The sequence below is a fragment of the Podarcis erhardii genome (genome assembly GCF_964252035.2).
Source record: "Podarcis erhardii genome assembly, chromosome: 7".
Classification (NCBI taxonomy): Eukaryota; Metazoa; Chordata; class Lepidosauria; order Squamata; family Lacertidae; genus Podarcis; species Podarcis erhardii.
Window position 1 is genome coordinate 60700415 of NC_138511.1, and position 18715 is coordinate 60719129.

At 47.8% G+C, this 18715-nt stretch overlaps 1 protein-coding gene across 3 annotated transcripts; it reads right to left on the minus strand.

The window, feature by feature from the left end:
* Positions 1 to 4872: 4872 nt before the first annotated feature.
* On the minus strand, positions 4873 to 18517 carry TMEM39B (transmembrane protein 39B). 3 transcript variants are annotated; one of them, XM_081870393.1, is made up of 9 exons: positions 17752 to 18517; positions 13307 to 13539; positions 11589 to 11808; positions 10751 to 10834; positions 9617 to 9771; positions 9168 to 9504; positions 8262 to 8449; positions 7126 to 7246; positions 4873 to 5382 (listed from the first exon to the last, which is right to left on the minus strand). In XM_081870393.1, the coding sequence occupies exons 2-9, from the start codon at positions 13432 to 13434 to the stop codon at positions 5146 to 5148; spliced, it is 1470 nt and encodes a 489-aa protein (XP_081726519.1). In that variant the 5' UTR covers positions 13435 to 13539; positions 17752 to 18517; the 3' UTR covers positions 4873 to 5145. The 3 variants fall into 3 exon arrangements, with proteins under 3 accessions (XP_081726519.1, XP_081726517.1, XP_081726518.1); XM_081870391.1 differs by having other exon boundaries at positions 10742 to 10834; XM_081870392.1 differs by having other exon boundaries at positions 10742 to 10834; positions 13307 to 13427; positions 17752 to 18515.
* Positions 18518 to 18715: the final 198 nt, after the last annotated feature.

Genomic DNA, 18715 nt, shown 5'->3' on the forward strand with positions numbered 1-18715 from the left:
TTCTCCTGAAAACACATACACCTGTACAGAAAAGTAGATGGCTTTTGCCTTCATGCCCTGGCTGCCTCAAAAATAGTGCACAAAAAGAATATTGAAACAATCCTATATCTAACCACATCGAAGTTGCTTTTCTTTTTCTTTTTCTGGAAGAGGTTTATCCATGTTCATGTGAGCAAAGGGGGAGATGCTATGAACTGAGAGCAAGGGGGAACTCCATGTGCTCCAAATCCAGAATTAATTCTATGAACTCTTTTAGTTAAACTGGAACTGAAGAAGAGTGAGATGTTCAGAATAAACTTCTGGAATGATAAAAGGAGCCAAACTGGACAGGGTGGGCGAGATCTGATTCACGCGTACGTGGATAGTACATGAGTTCTCTACATTTCGTGTTATGCTGTGCCACACTGAACCCAACTACAAGCAAAATGTCCGTGATGGAAATAATTATCTCTTGAGGTACTAAATCTGGGACTGACTATCCATGCATGTGAGTCTGTGCTTGGTCAAGAGATGGACCCAGGTGTGCAAATCAAGCCTACCTATAAGAAACTTCTTCCCAAAATAACGCTGTCCTCAAAAAGCTACCACCCTGTACACAGGGATTAGCTTTTTCTCTTGGCGAAGGATTGCTGCTAGTTCAGGAATTGGCTTTCCGTGTCAGGATCCAGTCCTCAAGTGTTTTGAAGTAAGAACAGAGATGAGCGTGGCTCTGGGTGCATGGCATCTCAGCCATCACCGAGAAACCCAAGCATGCCTCACAAACCATCTGGATGCCGGAGAAGGTCGTCCACACAGAGCGGGCAGTTTCTAGGTAGTAACATTTATTTTGGCCCCCGCTGGTGGAGGGCATGAAGAACTTCAATCAAGCAGCTGAAACTGATGAAAGGCCTCAATGTTGGATCTCAAGTGTGTCTGCCACAAGCTGTTTGTTTTAAAAGCAAAAACAGGACACTGCTAAATGTTCAGGACACTTTTGGGAAGTGCCTGCACCTTTAAACTGCCAATCTTCCCAGCAAAGTTGGGTAGACTTTTCACCTGCAAATTTTCAGTGGACCAGGCTTGCCTCCATCCTCATTAACAGGTGGCAAGGTTCAGCCTCAAAAACGCCGTCAGCAGCAGGCTGGAAGCTGAGCAATTAGTGTGGCAATTCAATTGCTTCTGAGCATGCATGGAGTCCGATTCCCTTGCCAAAGAGGCTACCCAGCTGTGCCTGCCCATTCGCACCTGGGATTGGAGGACAGCATTTCCCCACAGGCTTGAGCCCAGCAGCTCTTATAGAAGTGAACCATTTGCGATGGCAGAGCAGAGGAACTAGGCTGGCATCATTATGGAAAAACAGTGCGCCCAACGTTTGAGAGCCCAATCCCTCTGCTTTACAGGCATTTCCTTCCTGGCCTGGTATAGCAGCAAAGCTTAAAAGCTGCAATAAGAAGCTACCAACAAGTCCATCTACCTCAGTACTGTTTATACTGACTGGCAGCTGCTCTCCAAGGAACTCCCGAAAATTAATTCTGCCTGTAGATTTATATACATCGCACCATCACCTGAGACAGCTGATGTTGCGGGGAGGGTAACAAAGTCTAATCCTATGCACATTTACACAGAAGCAAGCTTCACTGGGTTCAATGGCACCCACTCCTAAGTGAATACAGCATGAGTAGGCCAACTAAGGCCCAGGGGCCGGATCCGGCCCGATCACCTTCTAAATGTGGCCCGTGGACAGTCCAGGAATCAGCGTGTTTTTACATGAGTAGAATGTGTCCTTTTATTTAAAATTCATCTCTGCATTATTTGTGGGGCATAGGAATTCATTAATTTTCCCCCCAAATATAGTCCAGCCCCCCACAAGGTCTGAGGGACAGTGGACCAGCCCCCTGCTGAAAAAAATTGCTGACCCCTAGAATACAGGAAGCTGCCTTATACAGACTCAGACTGTTGGGTCCATCTAGCTTGGTATTATGTACACAGAAAGACAGCAGCTCTTGCTCCAGGGTTTCAGGCAGCGAATTTCAACCAGCTCTGGAGATGCTGGGGACTGAACCAGCAGATGCTCTGTCATTGAGCTCTGGCTCTTTCTCACAGCCTCCTGCTTGCCCTTCTGGGGCAAGTGTGAAAGGCCAGCTCAAGGAAAGTGCTGAGGGCAACCAGCCAGCTCCCTTCTTGTAAGGGCAGTCTTCTCTGTGGAACAAACATGTCTATTAAATATTTTAATCTCTGGGCTAAGACTTTTCTTATTTCATTTGCAATAATCTTGCTAGGGACAGATGGTGCCCTGGTGGCCTAGATAGCCAGCGGGAGTCCTCTGAGCTGCAGTGGAAAAGGGGCTTTGTGAAGCAGCAGCAGCACCGAGTCTTCCTCCTCCTCCTCCTCCCATCCCTTGGGACAAGGCGGGGACTCGTGCAAGCCTGAGGTGGGGCTGAAAAGAACTCTTGTCTGGTGAGATTTTCGACGAAGCAGGAGCAGGCAACGACAGGAACGGATGGGACAATGGCCAAGCAGCTGGATCTATACGCAAAACCAGGTTGAAGATCCAGGCACAGCAAGGAAGAGGCTCCAGTTCTACTTGCACCAGCTGAAAGCATCACCCACTAGCTGCTGGCCTGATAACTTCTTTCATCGACAGTGGATGAAGGCAAGTGGGCACCAGCCAAGCAGCAGCCTCCAGGCCAAAGACAGCTGGATGGGAAGCATCAAAGGACACAAAGTGGTGGTTGGGACACAAAGAGGAAGGGGGGGGGGAAGGATGTTCCCTCACCAGCTCTTCACAGCATTGGTCAGTTATCCCCAGTCCTTGGCTTAACAAGCAAGTTGTTAACCAACTATTGTCCAGTGGTGAATATCCTTCCTTTGGGGAAGGTGCTCAAAAAGGTGAAGGCAGTTCAGCTTCAGACATGCCGGGGGGAACGGATGACTTGGAGCTATTCCAGTCTGGCTTCAAGCCTGGCCATAGCATTGAAATTGCCTTGGTCACCCTAACTGATGACATTTAATTAATTTGTTGGGAGAGAGATGGGGGAACACAGCCCTGCTAGTTCTCCTTGATCTCTTGGTGGCTTTTGATACTGACCGCAGTATCCTTTGGAAGCATCACAGGGAGGTGGGGGCACTGTGCTTTGGTAACTCCACTCCTACCTACAGAGCCACTTTCAGAAAGAAGTTAAAGGAGGCTTCTGGGAGTTGACCTGGGGTATCCCACAGGGTTCCTTCTTGCCCCTCATGTCCTTTGACATCTATATGAAGCCTTTGGGAGCTCTCATCAGGAGATCTGAAATACCATCAACATGCAGATGACACCCATCTCTCTCTCTCTGTTCTATCTAAATCAGGAGAGGTGACTGAGGTGTTATAACAATGCTTGGAGGTGGCGAGGAGCTGGATTTGGGCCAATACAATAAAGCTGAATCCTGGAAAGACAGAGGTGTTACGTGTCCCAAGTTCTCACATCCAGGAGGTGGGGAGATGGCCCACTCAGGAAAGATCTACCTCTCCATTCCTGCGCAATTACTAACCACAACTGCTTTCTAGTCCCTGTATTGCTCTTGAATGCTGTGCCTCAAGGATGAAGGTAATTATGTATGAAGGCCATGCAACACAGTAGCCACAGGGAGTGGAGGTGTAACTGCTGTTTAAAGAAGGGCTGCTTGCCACTTCAGTTGGCAAAATATGCAGCGAAAACAACAGGCCCCTTGCTTCTGGGATAGAAAATGGTGAGAGCCCTAGCAACAAGTCACCAGAGAGAGATCTGGAAGAGACATTGCAGCAACTGCCACCTGGTGGCCATTTGCTTCTGCTGTGCAAGCCACGCTCTGTACGGAAAGCGCCAATCCAATCAGATGGGAGGGTCATGGCAGCCTTCACTTGCGCTGTGCACCTGCTGCTGGCAGACCAGCTCCCTCTGGAACTGCAAAAAGTGTGCCACCGCAAACAAAAACAATGAGAGGGAGTTTGGCCTATCTTGTGGGTAGCAGAGAAAGGCGATGGCATAATGGTGGGGGGCAGAGGCTGTAGCTCTGAGGATGGAGAGGCACAGTATGCCGACTGATGGGGCCCCCTTGAGCTGTTCAGCTTGTTTGTGCCCAGCGGCTGTTAAGAGCAGGCTTCCCATCAGAGCTAGCCAGCCCAAAACAGCTGGAGGGTTCATTTCCACGTGTTGCCTACACATTCAGGAACTTACCGCTGAGAATGTGCACACACCATTTTTCTCCATTCATTTGCTTTGCACCAATTGCAGGGGGTTGGACTAGATGACCCCTGGGGGTACCTTCCAACTCTACAATTCTATGATTTGAGTTGTAATCCTACAAACCTGCTTCAGTTCTCACCACAGTAATCTTTTATTAGCTCCACATGCCCTGCCCTTTCTAATTGCTCTCTTTCTTCCTAAAGATCATCTTAATGCCCCCACCCCCATAAAATCCTGAATCAGTTTAGTGGTCCTTTTCTCTAGCTACTCGAGTTTCATTACGTTTGGGCAGGCATCTGTCATGCTTGCTAATATTACTCCACAAAGTGCCACAAATGTTCAGGGTGCTAGATAAGGGAGGAAAAACTCCCAAGCTTTAAGAGAGGTTATCTCAACAATTTCAAACTGCTTCAACTTCCACTGATTCAGTAATCCTCACAACTGCCTTGCAAGGCGGGCCAGCAGGACTTCATACTGCAGACTGGGGCCCATGGAGGGTGGGGAGCTGAGGAAATAAGAGTGGCCTAAGTTCACCTACCGAGTTTGTAACAGAGGCAAGATTTGAATAGGGGACTTTTGCTTGGATAACAGGTCAGGACTCTTCGCCACTTCTCTAAACCAGCTCTGAGATTTAAACCAAGGACCTGCTGCTTTGCTCTTGCTACTGGACAAACCAGGCTGACAACAGCTGGGAGTATAAAAATAAGATATTTACCTCATTGTATCAGTTATCAAAGAAAAACAAAACAAAACAAAGACAAAAAGCAGTGTAAAAAAACGAACATACAAAGCTCAGGGCCGGCCTGACTGCTGCACACTGCCGTCCAAGCACCGCCCTCCTGCACCCTTGGGGTGGCAGCCTCCTTCTCAAGCAGGGAGGAGCAGCTGCCTGGGGCGGCAGAAGCATCTCCGGCTGCCCCCAACAAAGTGGCAGAGTTGGTTTGCCTGCTTTAGCGAGGCTTTCAGTTGAGCTTCTGGTCAGTGTCTCTGGTGGCGGAGTACGAGTAAGCTTTGCCCAGCACCAGCCGGTCCCGCAGGAGCTTGAAGAAGGCATAGTAGTTGCTGAAGAGAATCAGGGCCAGCGAGATGGTCTGGTGCCACTTCTCTGACACGATCAGCGAGTAGAGCTGATAGAAGATGACGGCTCCTTCGAGGAGAATCAGGATGTTTAAGATCCGCAGGGGTTTGCTGAAAAAGAACTGGACGGCCCAGAGATGGTTGAGGCATCGGCAATTTCCTGAGAACTGCCCAGGCCAGCCTTCCCCAACCTGGTGCCCTTCCAGACTCCCAAGTTCCCATAATCCTTTTGGACTTCAAGCTCCCATAATCTTGACCACTGGCTGTGCTGACTGGGCCTGATGGGAGCTGTAGTCCAAAATATCTGGAGGGCACCAAGCTGATGAAGGCTGGCCTAGACTTTTGTCTGCAAGAGGACTGGAACCTTGCTCTTTTGTTAAAACAAATTAAATCTACTTAAGTGAATTCTAAAGTAAATGCAGGTGTGCCATTTGAATCTGGAAACTACCTTCCAACCTTTATTGCAGTGATTCTCAAACAGTTCATCAGAGGTTCAGCAATGGCGGACAAATGTCCTTGAACTCCAGCCACTACTGATCATTCCCTGCAACCTGCAGCCATAGAAGTGTTGGGTGTTTTCTAGGGTGCACCCTCTATCCACGGGAGACCAATTGTGCTGGTATTAACTTTTGAAGCCCTAAAGGGGATGTGAACAGGTTGTCTTCACCTTATGAGCTTGCCTGAGCATTAATACTGGCCTCCGAGGCCCTTCTGTCTCCCTTCTTTGGTGCCTGGGCAACTGGCAGGGACTACAGACACAGCCTTCCTTGGTTGAGGTTAAGACAAACTCCGCCTCTCTCTCTCCATCTTGAATTCTCCATGCTGAATTTTCTGCTCTTTTAATTAAACAGGCATCAGTTTATTTTCAGGGCATCAGTTCTTCTATGCTAGCTGTTGCACTGCTATGATTTCACCTGGGTATTGTAACATTTTATTCTTTCTTTCTTTCTTTCTTTCTTTCTTTCTTTCTTTCTTTCTTTCTTTCTTTCTACCTACCTACCTACCTACCTACCTACCTACCTACCTACCTATTGACTCCTCTTCAGACATTCTTCTTTCCATGTTATGTGAGAAGGTTGGGGCAGGGGAAACAGAGGGAAATGTGCCAGTTCCTCCACCACCCCAGTATCTGTGCTCTCGCCATGAGGCTGGACAGCAAACTGTACTCAGAGAGGCTTCCTGGGTATTTCAGAACTCTGGAAAAACAAAAGGTTTTGAAAGCAAAGAGAGCCTCCATGTGCACTGGGGACCTGCTGATTCACAGAGGGTGGCAGGAATGGCCATGAGAGCACAGCTTAGCACCCTCATCCCTGCAGACCCCTTCACATGTTTACTTAGGCCAGAAAGAAATGCCTGAAGAGCCATGGTGTCTATGTTCTATGTTGGAGGTGGCATGACTCTGAATACCAGTTGCTGGGAATCACAGGCGGGAAAAGTGCTGTTGTGCTCAAGTTCTGCTGGTGGATTTCTCACAGGCATCTGGTTGGCGTTTGGTCTGATCTAGCAGCAAGGTCCTTCATTTTTTCTGAAAAGTACTGATCTGGCAACCAGGCAAATTTACGCATTTGTGCCTGCTCTCTAAAGATCTGTAGAGTTCTGGCTTCAGAATGTGGCTCCTTTAGGTAGCCCACTAGACAGAATGCATAAGAGTGCCAACACAGCATAGCGCTTAGTGTGTCTATGCTCAAAACTCTTTGACCTAATCACTCTCTGTCTCAGATTAGCCTACCTCACATAGGAGTTGCTGTGAGGATAAATGGGAAGAGGTTCTACCTTGAACCTCACACCACTGGGCTCCTTAGAAGGATGTCAGCTCACTCAGTCATGCATTCATCATTCTGTATTGGAAAAGAGCAAAAGCTTACATGAAACCGGAAGTGGGAGACATCTGAAGGCACAGCCACGTTGTAGTGGCCGACGGCTTTGTACACATTTTTGCTGTGTTTCACGAGCACCCCCTGGGGCCACATGCATTCCTCGGTCCACCTGAAAAATAAATAAAGAGGCACCTGAGATGGGAGGAGAGAGATGGGAAAACTCAGTACTACTGTGTGTAATGGTGAATAGTCCCAAGGAAGCACTCAGAGAACTACAGAGCAAGTCACTGATATTTTGGACTATAATTCCCACTAGTCAATAAACAAGGGCACCAGCTTAGAGAAGGCTGTTCTAACCCATCTACCCAGACATGAAATTGCAGACATGAGCTACTCCTGATAGTGCTATTTCAGGTGTGGGTGTGCAGGTTGTGTGTGGAGAACATCTTCCTAGGGCTGCCAGCTATTTACTTTTATGCAAAAGGTGTTGAAGTCTCTTATCATCACCCTCCCTTTTAAAGCCTTTGACGCCAGAATCCAACAAGGGCTATGCCTGCCATAAAAGCTCCCCAGGCTAAGGAATGGCAGGCTTTGAGTACCAGAGCGGGGGGGTCAATGAACAGTGGAGATCTGCTGCCTTCATGCACTGCTGGTTGGGCTCAAAGCAATATCTGGTAGCTTGACAAAAATAGGAAAAAAGGACCCATATGCACAGGATTTGGGCCACATCAAATGTTGGCAACCCAATATTTTCACCCTACCTGCTTTTGCTATTGCTTTATGTAACCAGGTATGCCAGGGTGAAAAGGGAAGCACTCATTTTTACTGGTGTGTGTATTTATCTCACTTTTGATCTGATTTGGCTTCTGATACACACCTTAAAGAAGGCATGGATGGAAGAGCAAAGGGGTAGTTGTCCAAGGATACCCAATGGTGTCAACCGGTGCTTTTCAAGTGGTGTTCTTTAGAAATCGATTAAGGCTCAGTGAGAGCAGGAACTTACACAAGAGGCAACTTGCTCATCACACCCTGTGTGTCCCAGGACACCCTCTCAGTTTACTCAGACCAATGTTGAGCTTGCACATAAGCTACCTGCATCCTGCCCCAGGATGCAGGTAGCTACCTACCAGCCCCAGACATGTTTTTAGAAAGAGTATGGGATCCACGATCAGAGATCTGCTTACTGATGCTGTAGCACGTTGGAGCAGAGTGCTGGGTCAACCTTCTGCCAGCAGCCCAGGTGGGCTGCAGCCTTGTGAAGGAGGTCACAGTAGCGGGCAGGAAGCAAATGCTGCATGAGGATGACAGAGGTGCTTATGGAAACCAAGAGGAACAGCTCACACGACCATCGCTTGTCGTAATACTGAGTATTCTGTAGGAAAGAAGGTGGGAGAGAGAGCATGCACAGATGTTAGACAGGCATGGCATCTTTAGAGCTGGCCTTTCACCTCCAGAAAGTAAACCAATCCAATCTGCATTTTCCAAGAGAACTGCTTTTGTAGGTGCAAGGCAATGAGATTGTGAGAACATTCTGCAGCAGGGATGGGCCACTCTATTTCATGGGTGGTGGCAGAGGAGGCCAGAATGTACAAAATTTCAAAGAGTTGCTGGCTACTGACACCATTTGCTGCCTTTGCCTAAACAAAACACACTCATGCAAATCATCTGTGGCCCAACAGGAACGAAGACCACACATGTACAAAAACAAAAACCCCAAATTCTGAAAAGCTGCCAAGCCTGACTACCTGCTTTAAAGAGCAAGTAAATAATGGGAAATTCAAAGGCAACAATATCCACTTTTGTTTCCTTCCAGGTTGCCACCCACAAAAGAAATGTTTGTGTTAATTTATGTTTCAGTTTATGTGTTTGTTTCTTACATTATCTGTTTTGTCAGTGCGTGTAGAAACTAGCTTGCTGTACAAAGGTAAAATTTGCATTTATCGCTCGCCCACTTTTGCCTCTGGCCCCGTCCACCACTGGCATGAAGCCTCTGAAAGGTTCCTCAGAAGGAAGTGCGGTCCCTGGGTCAAAAAAGTCCCCCCTCAATTAGATTTTGTGCTGCAGAGGTAACTCACCCATTGTTCACATACCTTCACAAACCAGACGGGCACAAAGGCCACGTAGTATGCGCTGAGCATGGAGCTCACCAGCACCTCCTTCATGCGCCAGTTGAAGTCCATCTTCAAGTACTCCACCTCGTTGCGGATCAGGTCCGGGGAGAGACAGCAGGCATGGGTGGGCATGGCTTCCATGCCGTACAACTGCCGAGTGTGCTGCTTCCAGGTCTCCTTCAGAACAGATAGGTAGTCCTTGCCTCTTGAGCTGACCTCACCTGTGTCACGGGGGCCAATGTTGGCCACTTGGGAGAAAAGGCCAGTCTTGCGGAAGTCACAGTTCAGCTGCAGGAAGGGGACGTACATGCCAAACCTGGGAAGAACAGAAAGAGAGGGGCTCTGAAATTTCTCACTGTTATTATTTATCTGCCCAAGGCTACCCAAAGCAACCTATAATCACATGAGAAGGGTTTGCTGGTACTTACGGATAGCACAAGAACAAGAGGTTGAGGAGTGAGTATGTCCTGAAGAGGTGGATTATGGATCGGCACAAACTCCAACCTGCCCCAGTAAGGACAGCAAAACGAGTGATCACCAGGAAAACAGAGCGTGGAAGAGAGACTTTGCCAGTATGAGAAGCCTGGGAGGAGGAAGAGGAAGATAAGACGAGTCTGGCTTGCTGGATCAGGCCAAAGACCCATGTAGTCCAGCATTATGTTTCAACAGTGGCCAGCCAGATGCCTGTGAGAAGCCCACAAGCAGGACACAAGATCAGCAGCACTCTCATGTTCCCCAGTTGTTGGAATTCCAAGGCATCCCATCTCCAATACATGAAGGCCATTGTCATGACTAGCAGCCACAGATAGCCTTATTCTCAATGAATTTGTCCAATTCTTTTTTAAAGTCTCCCAAAGTGGCAAACATCACCCCATCTTGTGGGCTAATAATAATAATAATAATAATAATAATAATAATAATAATAAAATGTTTATTTATACCCCGCCCTCCCCGGCTAGAGCTGGGCTCAGGGCGGCTAACACCAATAAAATTATAATAAAACATAATGTGGGGGGAAACCCAGTTTATTAAAATACGGGTTAAAATACAATTTAAAATGCAGCCTCATTTTAATAGTAGCCCATAAATCATATATTCCCTCTCCCTTTGGGGAAAAATCAGCAGTGCATCAGAATTCCTAGTTCTAGGGTTGCAGAGTCAAAGCATATTCACTAAGTCCCAATGAATTCAAAGGGACTTAGTTCTGAATAAACATGCTTGGTATTGCACTGTTATGTGCCTTAAGCCAAACATCCACTAAGGGCTGCTTTACTCCATCTGTGGTCTCTCTGCACCCATTAAGACAGGTGAGGAAGGCCATGCTTTACAGGCTGGGGTCATGTTTTTTGGAACTCCCTCCCTACAGAAGCTCACCAGTGCTAATCCCTGCTTGCTTATGGGAAGCCAGTAATAGACATATCCACTGGAATGAATGGAGGCTGCCATAGAGCACAGCTGCTCTTTACATAATAAAGAAAAGCTGAAACAAGTACAGGCTTAAATACAGGAAGCGAGTAACCCCCCAGACAGGGTGGGGGGCTCCAGGCCTCTACCTCCTTCACCTCCTTCACGATAGCACCAATCAACCTCCTTGCCAGAACGATGGTTGTCACTGCCAGGACGTTGAAGTCGATGAGATGAAAATTCTGTAGAAAGAAGCAGAAACAGAAAAAGAGGACTTGATTGGTCCACAAGCTTATAGAAAAATGAAAATGAAGAGGCTTCCATGGGCCACTGGGAAACATATGAGAAGTTATAGCAGAAAAAAAGAACCCACCAAAGATCCAACTTGATGAAGACTAAGGGAAGGTTCACTCACTCCAAGACTTACTGCTGAATCCCACCTGAGTTTTTTTGCCTTAATTCTAACTCATATGGATGAATGTTCTATGACCACAGAACTGGAGAGGTTTGCCTCACCATACCCACAGCATTAGGATACTGCCCGCCACCACCCGCAGGCAAGGAACCTTTGTGGACCTGCCTAATCTGAAAGAGGTTGGGAGTGCAATCTTAGAATTCACAGAATGAACCTGACCTTCTTGGCTATTCCATGCAAAGTGTGCACCATTATGCTTCTGGGCACTGGCAAATGCCTGATCAGATCTCTGAAGCCAGCTTTACTACTAGTCATAAATATGAAATGAAGCAGCTGTTTTCACTTTCTGATTATGTAATGCACATCTTTTGCAGCAAAACTTGTCCTGTTATAACATGTTCTGTCAATAGGTGTCACTGCAGAGCCCTGTTCAAGGAAGCAGTGCAAGGTCTTCCTCTTTAAGAAAGCTTTTAGAGAATAATAAAAAAGCTTCAGTGTTATTTTGTGTGTATATGTCTATACTTTTCTTGACCTTATCAATGTGATTTTGTAATCTTGCAGCAAGATATCTAGATACTCACCAACGAGGTATGGGATGGAGGGTGTGATGGTGGGTACCACCACACTGTTTTGTAGATGTTGATGTAGTGGACAAAGAGGGCGATAAGGTGGCAGAAGAAGAGCTGGAGTTCAAACAAGATGCTCCTCTCAATGGGAAGCTCTGGGATCTTGCAGTGCTGGAGGGGAACCACTGTCTGGGTTGCCAGAGGAGGGCTGGAAAGGCCCGTTCCTGAGCCACTCCTACAGGGGAAGAGGGGCAGAAGGAAAAAAGACAGCTCAGAAAAACTTCTGAATGCATCCACCCACCTAAGAATTAGGCCTGAAATTGCTAACATGAATATGCTACTTTTTGTACCAATGTATTGCGTTCTCCCAATTTCCCCTCCTCTGTGTCATAAGCAGCCCCCCACTCCATGCCCCCTACTCTACCTGTCTTGCCCTCCCTTCAATGCCACTATGGTGCACTTTCCCAAGGCAAGAAAGGCCTGCATTGCCAAGGTCTTACAGCAATAATAATAATAATAATAATAATAATAATAATAATTATTATTATTATTATTATTTCTGTAAATCATTTGCAGCGCCTTTTTGAAATTCATGGCAGCTCAAGACAAAAATAATTAAAAACAACAGAATCAGTCATGGCAGCATACAGTATCCCAGACTGGACTACTGTAATGCTTTCTGGAAAGGGATACTTCTAAAGGGAGCCTGAAACATCCAGAAATTCGGCCACCAGATTGCTTGTGGGCCTAGGTGGTGTCTGTAGTAGTTACACATTCAACACTGAATTTAGAGCATCAGTAGCCGCTAAAGACCTAAATGGTTTAGGGCAGGGATGGAGAACCTGTGATCCTCCATAAATTGCTGGACTGTAACTACCACCATCCCTGAGCACTGGCCACACACACAGAGGCTGGGGTTGATAGGAGTTGGAAGTCTAACAACATCTCAAGCACCACAGAAAGATGCCTCAGCCCTGGCTTAGATGCACAGCATTAGAAGGCTGCCCTACAGCTATATAAGCATGACCAGGCTCTTAAAAAGGCATCAGCCTCCTCACACTCTAGCCTCCCATTAAGGTCAGTCAGGCTAGTGGGTGGCATGTAGACCTCCAGTTTCATGTAGCAAAAATTCTCATATTGCACAGCAAAGGGATTTAGAGTAGGGCCTGACCTAAATGGGACAGAGTGAAAGTGCTCTCATTGGGAACTGCAGTCTCTATGAAATCCCAAGCATTTGCAGTGTTTTTTCAAAGCTGAGAGTGTTTCATGCTTGAAAAACCTTAACAGTCCTGCAAGTTAGGTCAGTATTGCTACCACCATACTGCAGGTGGAGGCAGTGGTTGATGGATACAGCTAGTGTGTTTGTGGCTGGGGTGAAATTTGAATCAGCATTTCCCTTTTAGAGAAAGGGTCATAGCTCAGCGCTAGAGCATCTGCTTTGTTGTACAGAAGGTCCCAGGGTTTGATCCCTGGCATCTCCAGGTAGCGCTGGGAGAGACCTGTCTGAAATTCTGGAGACACCACTGAGCTGGTTGGACCAATGCTCTTACTTGGTGTATGGCAGTTTCCTATCAACTTTTCTAAGCCACTGTATACAGGAGAAAAGAAGTAGCTAAGCTTGATGAGCTGTACTGGGTCAACTTTGGGTGCTGGAGGAGCAAGAGAGAATTCAGATAGGACAGCACTCTGTATCAGACAGAATGATCCAACAGTCTCTGGGGGTTCATGCCCACCTGGTACGGGAGCGCACGCTGGTGACTGAAGAACTGGTGGAATGGCCAGTGCCCCCAGTGGCTCCAGTTTCACAGAGAGGATTGCGGCAGTAGGACGTCCGGTTAGGGCCCCTTCTTCCCCCTGCCATAACCACCGATAGTCAAAGAGGGTTGAGCTCTCTCATCAAACGATTACTTTGCTTTGAAGAACTGGAAATGTTAGGTCTGGGTAGTCATAGCAATTCCTTAGGTATCTGCAAAACATCACACAGTTCTAAAATTTCCAGAGGAATTTGGTACACACACTGACACCAACCCTTAGTGTGTGAACCCTTAGGCTTCACAGAGATTCTCTTAGTAATCATTGCAACAGCCCTGAAAGGTGGATCAGTAACATTACTCATATATTGCGGATTCAGGGCTGAGAGTCAGAGGCACACCCAAAATTGCTTAGTGTCTTCATAATAGATGAAAGACTGGAACGAGGAGCTTGAGCTTTATGTTACACCAACACTCTTCACGTATAATCGTTTCAATAGCTAGTTCTAGTATAAGTAAGCCCTTTACAAGTATTAGGATGTCTTCACGTAAAATAGCGCATGCCATGGGGATCCACAGCGGCCAAACAGGTGCTCCACTGTAGTGTGTCCCCTTCTCACAGACGTGTCTGCCTGCCTGTCTACTAGAACACAAATATTTTTAGTGTGTACAATGCACTCCCTAGGAATGAGAAGCTGGTGTCTAGACATCAGAGCTGTGTCTAAAAATTCAATGTTGGCTCCTAAGAATATCACTTTCTCTTCCTAGCCCTAGTTATTAAGGAAGGGAAGAGGTTCAGCAAAAGCGGCAGTGGTGTAATGGAGGATGTTTCTTGATCCTGGGCTCAAATCCTCGCTCAGCCATGAAACAAACAGTGATCTTGAACCAGACCCTATTGGGTAACCTATTTCACAGAATGGTTGTGAGAATACAATGGGAGAAAGGCTGGTGATGGAGGAGGAGGAAAAAGATGTACGCATGCTGCCTTGAGTTCCTTGAGTGGGGGAATGAGATATAAAAGTGGCAATAAATATGATCCATTTCCAAGTACCTTCCCATTTCCCATTTGTAAGAAAAATCACCAAAACGGCTTAGAATTTTAAAATAATTAGTGCAGTATAAAAATGTCCATGGTGATAAACATTTACAACAATTACAATAATTTTAATGCTCAGCAGTGATACAATGAAACAAAATGTCCATGAAAAAAGCTTTCTAGAAGCACAATAAGATGAAACATATTTTTGCAGCTTGACAAAAGGTAGGCACAGATGGAGCCAACCAAACCTTTAAGAGAGCATTTGACACTCTTGTGTCATCGACCCACCTGCCATACTCTTAGTGACAGAAGGAGACCTCAGCAAAATACTCATTGTTTTCCGAGGGCACTCTACAAGCCCACCTCCCCAAATCCACTTGGCATCTGGGCAGATTTCGCCCCTACTACAAGCTAGCACTCAATGTTGTCATTCCATTCTTTGGGAGAAAGTTACAGAAAAGCATCCAGGGACACACTGGGAGAGGGCCTAACTACTTTCTAATAGCCATTAAGAACCAAGCCCTCTCCTACCTATGTAGCCCCACCCTGAACTCCACTCTTCGGTGACATCAAGAGTATGGAAATGCAGTAGGTACTGGTTTCTATTTATGGAAGGAATAAAAGGGGGAGGGTCACAGTTTTTGGTGGAAATGTGCTTTGCGTGTAGAAGTCCCAGTTTCAACCTCTGGCATCTCCAGAGAGATCTGGGAACAGCCCCTACCTGAAGTCCTAGAGAGCATCTGCTTGTCAGCGTACACCAGTGTTTCCCAACCAGGGGCCATAGAGCCCCCTGGGGGCTCCCAGGATTTCCTAAGGGGGGCACAGGTGAAAATCACATAAATTGGGGGCCACAGCATGAGGCTAGGAGGCCACAGAGGGATGTGAGAATCAAAGGGGGGGAATCCTGACTGGCTAGCTATCCGCTTGGCCAATCACAAGTGGGTAAGAGGGAGACCCACCAGGGCCTAGAGCTCCTTTTTGCCATGTATGCTTTTTCTTGGAGCTGTTCTGGTTTGTTTCCAGCGGAAGAGGGCGATCGTTGAGGCTCCTGTTTTGACCAGTAGAGTCTGCGATCCAAAATCCCCAGGTCAGGTAAGTGCGATGGTGGGGTGGCAATGGGTAGGGCTGGGAGAGCTGGAGCTGCTTGTTGATGCCATCAGTGCTGTGCCCAGTGGCAGCCTGAGCCTGACTCTGCAAGGTGCAAGCCACCCCAGCGCCTAGCTGAGTGGGGTCGTCTGGTGCTGCTGACTTGCATCTTGTAAATAACTAAGTGTCTACTGAGTTCAGTTGGCCTTACTCCCAGGTAAGGGTGTGGGGAGCTATAGTGTTTTATCTAGGCAGCCAGGGCTCCTTCAGACGATAAGGTACTTTTGCACCAGGTCAGTGAGGACCACTTGCTTTTTTTAAATTCTCCCATATATACAGAACTCCCTGTGCACCTTTCCTACATTGCAGGGGCTTGCACTAGAATGATCCTTGGGGTCGCTTCCAGCTCCATGATTCTATGTTTTTCTGCTTCAACAATATTTCATTATGCTCCTATCACTTTATGTAATTGTATTTTGTATAAATTATAAAAACTACAAACAAAACATGTTCTATTTATAAACAAAACATTTAAATAGCTACCTTTCTACCAGTAGCGTGGGAGAGGAAGGGGATAGCCAGGATTTTTGTTAGGGCATGGGCTTTTGTTGGGGGGGCGGGGCAGAACTTCAGATTTGCATTGATTTTTACTTATGGGGGGGCAACTGCCCCCCTGTCCCCTCTTGGCTATGCCCATGATGGGCCATAGGAAGGAAACAAGGTCAGAACGGGACTGTTGGGAAAAGGTTGGGAAACACTGGTGTACACCACTGGGCTTCAACTGGTGCTTAAGGACCCATTGGTGGCTTATGGCCTGGCCTAAGGCATACTTATTCTATTTATAGATGTATTTATATCCTATCTTTTATATGCTGAAATATCAGGGTGGGGTACAGCAATAAGACTTCATTAGAGCCATGGCAAAACAATCATTAAAATGACTGGTGAGTCAAAAAAAGCTTCCAATAGCTGCATTAAGACTAAATAGTCTTAAAGAAACACCTAAAAATCAAAAGGAAGGATGCTTGCTGAATCTCTGCTGGAAGAGTGTTCTGCAGCATGGGACCAGCAATGCAAAATGCCTGACTTCTAATGGAGGCCAATTGGACCTGTGTAACATGGTGAATGGCAGCAGCAGCACTATCCCTGTACAAATTGGTAGCATAAAATGAAAATGTGGGTTCTCAAACACAGGGACTGAAGAGGTTGAGAGCTATTGGTGTCAATATAACAGAGCTGGATGGACCAACAGAATCAAAGACGTAGAACTGGATGGTACCCCAAAGGTCATCTAGCCCCCTGCAATGCAGAAATCACAATGAAAGAATCCCTGACAGATGGCTATCCAACCTGGAGAGTCCACTATCTTCTGAGGTTGCCCATTTAACAGTAGTTTGAGACTCAGAACTAGGTACAGTGTGTTCCTAACATTATACATCAGGTCTGTGCAACCAGCGATTCTCCAAGCCAAACACAGCCCACAAGCCATGTATTGTGGCCTGCCAGGAGATCACAGTCACCAGGAGTCCCCACATGCACCCCAGACAGGCATCAAACCCTCCAAAGCTTTGGTGGGCCAAAGCTTGTGTGCAGGGCTGTCGGTTAGTGCAGACAACACTGAGTTAGGCGGACCAGCTTCTGGCTCTGCCTAAGGCATCTTCATGTGACAATAGCAATAAACTAACAGCTGCTGCTGACAAGCAGGGATAGTTTGGCAGTTACTCTGAACAGCACCTGGCTCGTGCTGGCAACACGGGACAAATGGCAAAGAGCAGCAGGTCCAAAATGATAAAGAATCAGAGGAGTATACAAAGAAAAAGTAAAATGTTGCAGAGGTGGTGGTGGGGAGCAATGGGAGCCCCTGCCATAAAGGGACAGACCTCCTGGTCCCTGTAAACACACAAGACCAAAACTTCGAGCAACCACTGTAAAGGAGAGAGAAAGCAGGGGAAATGCTTGAGTGTGTCTTTTTCCTTCTCCCTCCTTCTCCTATTTTCCTTTTGTGCCAGGCCATTTAAATCTTCAAAGACCGAGGACAGGGACAGGTGACAGGTCTTATCTGGAACACTTGTAAGTCACAAGTGGGAACCGCCCCCGTTTCCCCACCCAGCTAAACAGCGAGCGTAAAAAACTAAGAAACACAGATTCTGTGGGTGGGGCGGGGAAGTTCAGGCCATGTGGGGGGTGGGCACCCAGGGGGCGCGGATGGGCCGGGCGTCAAGGGGGCCGCACGCGGCGGGAGGGGCCAGCGACGGCGGAGGGAAGCCTGCGGACATCCCCCTCCTTCTCCCCGCCGCCTTACCCATCTCCCGTAGGCGGAGCTCGGTCGGAACCGGGTGGTGGCGGCGGCGGCAGCAGCACCACAAGCAGCGAGGAAGAAGATGGCGGGCGGAGCCTCGCGTTCTCTGCTAGGGAAGACGACGGCATCCGACGAAGGACAAAAGGGGCGGTGGGGAAAAGGCATTGGCGGAGGGGGCGGAGTCAGTCACGTGGCTCGTTGGGCGGGAAGAACGGCGGGGGCCTCAGGCCGCGTCTTCCTTGGGCGGCGGATAGCGCGCGGGTTGATGGAGGGAGGCCGCCCTTCAAGCGCGCGAAGAGCCGCTGTCAGTTCAGGGGATAGTTAAATGTCCGTCTCTAGGACCCGGCGCCAGCCACGTGGGACCTTCAGGCAGTTACTGGACTACAACTCCCATCATGCCTCATCGCTGGTGAACAACTTCTGATGAAGCCCGGAGATCTCTTCGCCCCTGCGGGGATCCTAACGGGCGACTGCTAGAAGCCCTCCAGTACCAGCCACACGCATGCGCGCACCCCGCTTTCCCCGCGGCTCTTGTGTACTCGCCACATGCTACGTGAGAGGAAAGGATTTGCATGTGGACCTCTAGCTGCCACCGGCCAACATGGACAAAAGCTTCTTAGGATGGGAGTTGAAGCCCAGTATCGAGAGCCACCGGTCCTGGCTTACTGCTACCGACTGCGGGATCTCCTCAGCCGAACCTCCATTCCAGAGCTATTGTGGGGCTTAACTGTGGAGAGGGAGAATAACGGACACCACCTTGATCTCCTTTGTGGAATACTGATGCAACAGTCAGCCTGGTCCCTGCTGCCCACTAGTGGGTGTTTCAGGATTCCATGTGGGCGTTAGGGGGTTCTACCACACGTTACTGCAGCACTGGTGGGCGGTAAGGAAATTTTACCCTCCAGTAAGATGCATTAGTGGGTGGTACATATAAAAAGGTTGATTACCCCTGGTCTAAAGAGTACTT

Excerpts from the sequence above, each read along its gene's own strand:
- TMEM39B (XM_081870391.1), bottom strand. The coding sequence starts at position 13,434 with ATGGCAGGGGGAAGAAGGGGCCCTAACCGGACGTCCTACTGCCGCAAT. Across the intron at positions 9,772-10,741 it reads TCGTGAAGGAGGTGAAGGAG|GCTTCTCATACTGGCAAAGT; the intron begins GTAGAGGCCTGG and ends TCCTCCTCCCAG. Across the intron at positions 5,383-7,125 it reads TCTCCCACTTCCGGTTTCAT|TTCTTTTTCAGCAAACCCCT; the intron begins GTAAGCTTTTGC and ends TGGGCCGTCCAG.